Genomic DNA, 8,218 nt, shown 5'->3' with positions numbered 1-8,218 from the left:
GATAGTGTCCGTCTATAATGAGAATTTGTGAATTAGTAAACACAAAAATCAAATTGAGTACGTATACTCGGGCAGCCTACATATGAATGGTGTCAGTATTTATCTTTCCAAGTTGTTGGAATAAAATATACTACCCCTCCTATTCAATCTACACAAATTCTCGTTATAGATAGGAGATATCCGTCTTTAATAGTTTTTTTTTCTTTTTGCAAAAAAATTAAGTATTGAATTTGGATTACACAAAAGACTAAGTCACATAAAATTGAATTTAAGCCACATAAAGCTTTCTAAATTAGGAAAGAGGAAACAAAACTCGACTAACATGAAAAAGAAAGGGGGAAACTAGATGCTGAGTAGGAAGGAGTACTACTTTGAATTGAACGCAAGAAAATAACAGCTGCATGCATTTAATTCTGCCAATCATATAAAGGAGGCATGATATGCCATTTTGCTGCTATTCATTGTATCAAAATTTCTCGAAAGTTATAGATATCATTACTATATATTATTATTATTATTATTAATTAATTATTTATTTAATTAGGTAAGTACTCAGTAATTAATTAATTAAATTAATAGAAATGGAGATATTAAATTTATTATATGTAGCATCAATTCCAGTAATAAAGGTGCTGTTAATTACTGCACTTGGTTTGTTTCTTGCTTTAGACAAAGTTAATATTTTGGGTCAAGATCCTCGCAAGTACTTAAATCAAGTAAGTATAATTACATTCTTTGTCCTTTTTTGTTTTCAGGTTTTCAATAATCTTGATTGATATGCTTTATCAATCTGATATTTTGGAATGAAGTAAGATTTTTGTTTGGTGTTTGTTTTCTCAGATTGTGTATTACGTATTCAGTCCGGCTCTCGTCGGTAGCAACTTGGCAAAGACGGTCACTCTCAAAAGCTTCCTTACGTTGTAAGGTTCCTAACATCATGTTTTTCTATTTACGGAATACTAATATACGCAAATTAGACGATCATCAGTTGGATATACATGATAGTTTGCAAATCACGCATACTAATTTAAGTCTGCCTTTAACAACTTAAGAAGACACGATCTCAAGCTTTTTCTTTTTAACTCTTATAAGACCGCTTCTAGAATGGTATGAACTCGAATCCAAGGGAAAGTCCGCGATCTTCTTGACCAGTTGCACGAACTAACTCGAGTACAACCTATCTAAAATTTTCAATGCATATTGAAGTAGCTTATTTGGCATTTTAGTAAAATTAACCTTTGAGCTTTCGTCTTAAGAGAGACTTATTGTTTGACTTTCGTCAACTCTAAAACAATACAAGGAGAATTCAAACAAAGAAAAACCCAAATCATTGAACTATCACAAATTCTCATTATAGATGGACACTATCCGTCTATACGTATAGACGGATACCATTTCCCCTCACAAAATACCCATTTACCATAAAGTGGGAAGCACATGGGGGGTGCCCCACCTTGTCTCCCCTACCCATTTTATTAGAGTCTTTCTTTCTGTCAAATATTTTGCCCGTCTATACCAAGACCTATTGTTGAACTATTTTACTCAAGTCAATAGGTCTTGGTATAGACGGGTGGGGCGAACAGACGGGTAAAGACTTCTAATAAAATGGGTAGGGGGGACAAGGCGGGGCACCCCCATGTGTTTCCCACTTTATGGCAAATGGGTATTTTATGAGTGAAAATGGTAACCGTCTATATATAGACGGATAGTGTTCGTCTATAATGAGAATTTACTCAAGCTGATAAAGTTGAGGCACAGAAAGTAGAAATCTGTTGCTACTTGTACTTTTGTCAATTGTTACTGTTTCCACATTCTAAGTTCTAATAAATTTGTACTAGTACTTTTCAACTCTCAAGTAATTTGCATCCTGAATTTTCTTTTTCGTCATGAATAATAATCGCAATATAAACACAAATTACCGTCATTACCAGCCGTACAACGACATTATCGTTGATTATGTATGTTGTTTAGAATTATTATGGATCGTACACATCATACAACAGTTTCATAAAAAATCGATTGAAGCTTAAAAGTTGGCAGCTTCTTGTTGATTTTGGATCGGCGGATAATGTCCCTTGTTGTTTAACAAGTGAATACTGCACAAATGTAGGTGGTTTATGCCAGTGAACATCCTTCTTACATTTGTTATAGGCTCCGCGCTTGGATGGGTACTTGTCAAACTCACCAAAGCCCCAAAGCATCTTCATGGCCTTATCATTGGGGCTTGTTCTGCAGGTAAATCTACAAGTTTTTTGTATGATGAAACACAAAAAAGAAAACACTAAAAGAAAACCAACAATGATAATCGAGTTTAAGGATCAAATTAGTTTTCGGATCTCGACTCAATGATATTATGAAAACAGGAAACTTGGGGAACCTACCGATAATCATAGTACCTGCACTATGTACTGAGAGTGGCAGTCCTTTTGGAGCAGCTGATGAATGCAAGTCCTATGGTTTAGCCTATGCTTCCCTTTCCATGGCAGTATGTTTCCTCCTTAAACATACAACTTTACCTGTGCACATTTCTGAGTATATAAATATATACTGTTATGAACTGAGACACTGTACTGTTGAAATTCTTTCAATCTTTCAGCTGGGAGCCGTATTTATTTGGTCTTATGTTTACAACATAGTTCGGATATCCTCGAGAGGAACTGTTGAACTTGCAGCTGAGAACCGTTCTGGAACTAAGGACAGCTCCATTGAGGAAATACAAGCAAATTACACGGAACCACTTCTTCCTACAGATCATCCTATCATGACTTCGGTTACTCAGGTCATTTTCAGTCTTGGCTATAACACCAGAGTATTTTTTGGCGGCCATGTGTCGAATAGTCCAACTGTTGTGTCAGACACTCGAACAATCGTCTGTCGACAAGTGACACACAAGTAAACTGGACTGTCAAATTAACATGAAACATCCATTATAAATTGGCAGATTACATTACTGAGTAGGATTAAGCAATGGATTACCAATTTTTCGAAGAAGATCAACCTCAAAGCGTTGTTAGCGCCTTCAACTATTGGAGCGGTAATCTCTCTGTTAATGCAGCCCTTGCTATTGAATGCTTAAGCTATACTCCTATGCTACATCTAAAATACTGTTTTGCAACTTTTTAAGTTTTGACAGCAAATAGACACTCTATTCTTTTCTATAGATAGTTGGGTTTATCATTGGGATGATCTCTCCGATCCGAAACTTGCTGATCGGCAGTTATGCTCCTCTGCATGTGGTTACAGACTCGGCTTTTATGATTGGGTACGTACTCAATACAAACTCTCTCCGACTCTTGGACAAACCGATACCTGATAGGTACTGATGGCTAAACCGGGAAGAACTAACCAGACGCAGGACCCAAATCAGACTTGAAACTGGCCTAATCTAGACAGTAGACCCAAGCCAAACTTCTTTGAACTAAAAACTGGCGTCTGAATGACCATAAGTTGCCGTATGACCCGATCAAAACTTCTTGACCAAACCTGCAACCACTGAGATGAAAATGACCCACAGGCCACAGCGGGAAGGGGTCAACACCCAAAAATGACTTGACTTGACGACCCCAAGTGGATAACACACCCAAAATGACTCGTCCTAAAAGAATGACTTGTTTGATATTGTTAAGACATGACGATAGTGAACCAATGAATAACATGAAGGGATCAAATTAAACCCGAACAGATAGTAGCAAAAGTGAAATAGGAACTAACCTCAGATCACAGAACTCGGCCAACAAAACTGTTTGCCAGGTCTATGCTGGGATAGCCCACTCGGACATTTGTAGCCAAGTCCAAACGACATAGTTTACAAACAAAGCTTCCTCTTCTCTTTGTTACTGTTTCAAACTCTGCATAAAATGTGCTTACTATACAGAGATGCAGCCATCCCGGGAGTCACATTGATACTAGGAGCAAATCTTCTTCAAGGTACGAATCTTGTTCTAGTGCCTAATTTTTGAACTAGCCACCATTATATACAGAGTTTAAAATGTAAACCTCATTTTCCAGGTCTGAAGGGGACAAATATTCAGCTTAGAAATGTGTTCGGCATTGTAGCAGTACGATACCTGATTCTTCCACTGATTGGTATTCTTGTTGTCAAGGGAGCAGTTCGTTTCAGCCTGGTTCAGGCTGATCCATTATTCCAGTTTGTACTGCTGCTTCAGTACGCCCTACCCCCAGCGATGAGCTTAGGTGGGTATATGATAGTACATTATCATCTTTCAGTACTAAACTTCTGGTAACATTCACCGTAATCTTTCAATATAGAGTTCAGTAAAACCGGGCCACCTAGGGATTGGATCAGCCGGTCACGTCAATATAAGTTTTGAGTTATTTGTGTCGAGTTGGTTTTCCAAGGTCTATTCACGCATGTCACTTTACAGGAACAATAACTCAGCTATTTGGAGCTGGACAGACTGAGTGTTCGGTCATTATGTTGTGGACTTACGCTTTGGCATCAGTCACGCTCACTCTCTGGTGCACCTTCTTCCTGTGGCTTGTGGCTCAGTGATTCTTCATACATTGGTCACACCGACAGCAGCATTGTCTACACTCCATCAGCAATCCAGACACAGTAATTGTGATGGAAGCTTTTCTGGAAGAACAGAACCAATTTTAGAGGCAAAAAAGATAGCAATACTCCTGATTGAGGTTCTGTGGAACAAGTATTTGCTATTCTTTCCTTCTAAATTCTGAAACAAACAATGTAAAGTACCATATATTGCAAAAAAGAATAAAAGAAAAATATACTGTAACTTTTCGACATATGTCTCTGCATTCCATCTTACTTCTCAAAGCAAAAGTGTTGGACCTACAGTCAATATTGGATATGTTTCTGTCACTTCATTGAGCACTTGCTGTAATTCACAATACTCCTGCCATGTAAAGCCTTGATCCTCGGAGCTAAACTTCTGAAACGTAGGTGACAATCTCGAATTTTCACAATTAATAATTTAAGATATGCTCAAATAAGGACGAGGACATCAGAACAGGTAATTCTGTTATCCAGGTTTAAGAGATTGCATGGTTCAGCTACTTCAATGTATAGTTGTTACTGGCAAAATAACAATTTGGTACAAGATCATTCCTCCGCCAGGCATCCCTGTATTGCCCAAACTCATGATCCACTTGGTCGCTTTGTGAATCGATCTATGTCTTCATTCCAGAAACAAAATTCATGATGAGAACTGAGAAGAGATGTAACTTTTCACCTGTGATGGCTGTGAACAGAACTCTAAACCAGCCGTCTAGAAAAGGGCAGAAACAGTTGTCAGTTATCAAGCTGAAGGCTTACACTTTCGCATCTATTGACGTCATCCTTTTTCTCAAAAATTTCTTAAAGAAAAAAAAAACCGCAGACAATACCAGTTAATAGTCATACATAAAACCGACTGCATTAAAAAATAAACATAACTGTCATTGTAGCATGAATACATGATCATGATAAGTAGATTAACTCGGTACAGTTCTTATCACCTACGAGTCGTTATGAATGCTTCAAAAGCTCATTCAGCTCCTATCAATTAATATACATCAAAAATTCCGTTTTTGTATTTAGTGTGCATATATATACAATTACAATCCTCTGTATCTAATAGACAAATACCATGAGATTAAAGAACCTTCAACTGAAGACTGTCATGGCCAACCTTTGCTTTATGTCTTTCAAAAAGCTCCTGTAGAGCTTCAACATACTGGCTATGTACATCTGACACCTAGGGAGAATACCCGAAAAACCATGGTAAGCTACAAATATAAGAACCGCAAAAGTGCCTCGCTGCAGAAATCAACTTACTTGCTAAACTAAAAATCCTGATAGCTCTAAATCAAAAAAATAGAGCAGTACAAGTAAATCTACCTCCTCCATGGTAGGTTGCGGAGTTTTCTTAACTTCAATTGGCCGCCCGATGACAACATGCATAGGAACCCGATATGGCAACGGAGATCTGCACGGTAATATAAAGTTGATATAGAGTGAGTAAAGTAGGCTTCAAAGGCACTGTTTCCAGGCACAGATTCATATCTTAAAATCATATTACTTGGCTAATATATACACTATCACAGAAAAACAATGTTGAGATTCAAGATATCAAGCACCTCTTTTCGCTTTTTGCATCATGACAAGTTGAAAAAGCATCTAAACGAAAACAAAGAATTTTACCTACAGAGGTTCTACAAACCAGATGCATTACTCGTATAAATCAACGAGTTGTAAAAAGAGTAAAACACGAAAAGTGCAGCGCTGAACCAGTAACAAACATGATCTGGATCTGAGACATACCCCAACACTCCCCAAAAAATTATTGGGCTGAATCTTATAGCTCTGGAAAAGCGCAAGAACAGTTTTACACCTGGCTTCCACCATTTGTAGACTTGTGACTGAAACAAAACCAATTTAAATTTAGAATAAAATGTTGCAATCATCAGTTAGGCAATGAGAAAAAAAAAAATCCACTTGACACTTAAAAAGGGCCACACAACTTGTGAGCTTAGTGCGGTACCTGGCCGAAGCTGAAAACTGGGACAATAGGGCAGCCCATCTGCAAAGCTAAGCGGACAAATCCTTTCCTATCCCTAAGATAAACTACCTGAAAAAAATGAGTGAAGAGCTAGAGCTAAGCATCCACTAACTTAATTATCATCTGTCAAAGTGCTAGTTAATTGATTATTAACTTATCTAAAAAGTTCATCAACAGCGTTAAACAAATACATGTTCTAAACTACCTCCAAACCACGCTCCATGTGAAATGTTTCTTGCACTCCACCAGGCACTATGACGCAACTATGGCCTGACGACAACAGAGAAGTAAAATTCTTCTTAGTTGCAGGAGAAAGACCCAACCATGTCCATATATGCCTCAAGAATGGAGTATAGAAGACCTAAACATTAAAATATTAGCACACTTACGGTCACCAAGGAGGAAGTCAATTCACTTGCGGCAGCAATTAAAGATGAAGGACTTACAGCAGTGCTCGCAAGAACCTTTATCTTAGTAAAAGGCAAAAACCCTGTAAGATCACCAAGGGCAACAACCCCAATTGGCAAAACTGAATGTGGCTCATACCCAAAAACTGCATAGCAGAGAGTATGCGTCATTCACAAACCGCAAATATTAGAACTACTATATGACCTTCAGCATTGCTAATGAAATGCCATAACTTCAACCTTGCAATTAAGTAATTAGTTATAAACCAAGAATTCAATCAGTACGATAAGTACCATAAGCGCGATTTGGATCAAAAGCGTTGTACTCCTCAACATGAAGTGTTACAGGAAAATACCCAAGTGCATGCTTACATATATATCTGTACCCAAAGAATACAAACTCAGCATATCAAAAAGAGAAATTCTTAGTTACACCAGGTGTACCACATCACTATACCCCCGAACCAATAATATATTAAAACTTTCAGCATTTACCATATACTGTATAAAGGTATACTCTATCACTTAAAACAGCGCCTTAGAACGGTTAAAAACATTAAAAGAATGCTCTCACATAACGAGTGGTGTAGTACATTTTTTCGTGGCTTTTCATTCCCCTATATGTCCCAACTAAGTAGAATCTGGATAATATAGAAAAAAACGAGGCTTCTCATTGGTTTGGATATACGATGACCATGGTACAGGTACACCCGTGAAACCTTTGAATTTTTCTAACAAACAAATCAAAAACAAAATGTCGCATCTAAATTGGAGGAATTCGGAAATAAAACTCGGAAATTGAAATCAAACCTAGCTAATCTACGTCCAAATCTGTCTTTATCATCAATTGGAATCGCCATAAATATCAATAGCACCCAACAAACCCTACAATAAAATAAATAACATTTTTTTTTTAAAAGAACACACATAAATACCCGTATTAGACGGTTTCATGATAATCTTATCGAGAGAAGTATCACAATAATTGTAGTTAGAGGGACGTACGCGAAGGCTTGGGGAAGAGAGAGAAAGAAGAAGGAAGAAAAAAGTAAGAAGACATTGAAGTGAATTGCGCCCAACCATATCGCCACCGCAATCACCGTGTGTATCGTCGAATGTTGTTTTTCTGTGGACGTTGCCGTCGCTGACGCCGCTGTCGACGGCGGCGGCATTGTTACCGGAGTTTCTAACCTTTCTCCTTCCATTTTACGGTGTATAATTGGTGGGAAAGTTTCAGGAGTTTAATTTAAAAAAGAAAAGAAAAAAGGGATATTTTTCGGTAATTTTTTG

The 8,218-nt window shown here is 37.6% G+C and overlaps 2 protein-coding genes across 3 annotated transcripts; one reads left to right on the top strand and one right to left on the bottom strand.

The window, feature by feature from the left end:
- Positions 1-456: 456 nt before the first annotated feature.
- LOC141643424 (protein PIN-LIKES 3-like) lies at positions 457-4,798 on the top strand. The gene is made up of 10 exons (XM_074452576.1): positions 457-716; positions 841-920; positions 2,111-2,235; positions 2,364-2,485; positions 2,597-2,779; positions 2,942-3,034; positions 3,162-3,262; positions 3,875-3,927; positions 4,009-4,194; positions 4,386-4,798. The coding sequence occupies exons 1-10, from the start codon at positions 582-584 to the stop codon at positions 4,511-4,513; spliced, it is 1,206 nt and encodes a 401-aa protein (XP_074308677.1). The 5' UTR covers positions 457-581; the 3' UTR covers positions 4,514-4,798.
- A 576-nt stretch (positions 4,799-5,374) lies between these two features.
- Positions 5,375-8,199, bottom strand: LOC141643425 (diacylglycerol O-acyltransferase 2-like). Of its 2 annotated transcripts, XM_074452577.1 has the most exons (9): positions 7,934-8,199; positions 7,739-7,813; positions 7,223-7,308; positions 6,968-7,074; positions 6,727-6,882; positions 6,504-6,590; positions 6,284-6,381; positions 5,861-5,948; positions 5,375-5,717 (listed from the first exon to the last, which is right to left on the bottom strand). In XM_074452577.1, exons 1-9 carry the CDS (start codon positions 8,131-8,133, stop codon positions 5,616-5,618), a joined length of 999 nt encoding a protein of 332 aa, XP_074308678.1. In that variant the 5' UTR covers positions 8,134-8,199; the 3' UTR covers positions 5,375-5,615. The 2 variants fall into 2 exon arrangements, with proteins under 2 accessions (XP_074308678.1, XP_074308679.1); XM_074452578.1 differs by lacking the exon at positions 7,739-7,813.
- Positions 8,200-8,218: the final 19 nt, after the last annotated feature.

The sequence above is a fragment of the Silene latifolia genome, chromosome 2, assembly GCF_048544455.1.
Source record: "Silene latifolia isolate original U9 population chromosome 2, ASM4854445v1, whole genome shotgun sequence".
Taxonomy (NCBI): domain Eukaryota; kingdom Viridiplantae; phylum Streptophyta; class Magnoliopsida; order Caryophyllales; family Caryophyllaceae; genus Silene; species Silene latifolia.
Note: the sequence above shows the minus strand (reverse complement) of the source record. Positions and strands in the feature narration are given on the sequence as shown.

Coding starts and splice junctions, on each gene's coding strand:
- LOC141643424 (XM_074452576.1), top strand. CDS start 582: ATGGAGATATTAAATTTATTATATGTAGCATCAATTCCAGTAATAAAG. Junction 3,035..3,161: donor CGCCTTCAACTATTGGAGCG/GTAATCTCTCTG, acceptor TCTTTTCTATAG/ATAGTTGGGTTTATCATTGG. Junction 3,928..4,008: donor AGGAGCAAATCTTCTTCAAG/GTACGAATCTTG, acceptor CTCATTTTCCAG/GTCTGAAGGGGACAAATATT.
- LOC141643425 (XM_074452577.1), bottom strand. CDS start 8,133: ATGGAAGGAGAAAGGTTAGAAACTCCGGTAACAATGCCGCCGCCGTCG. Junction 6,883..6,967: donor AGGTTCTTGCGAGCACTGCT/GTAAGTCCTTCA, acceptor TTTAATGTTTAG/GTCTTCTATACTCCATTCTT. Junction 6,591..6,726: donor ACATGGAGCGTGGTTTGGAG/GTAGTTTAGAAC, acceptor CATTTTTTTCAG/GTAGTTTATCTTAGGGATAG.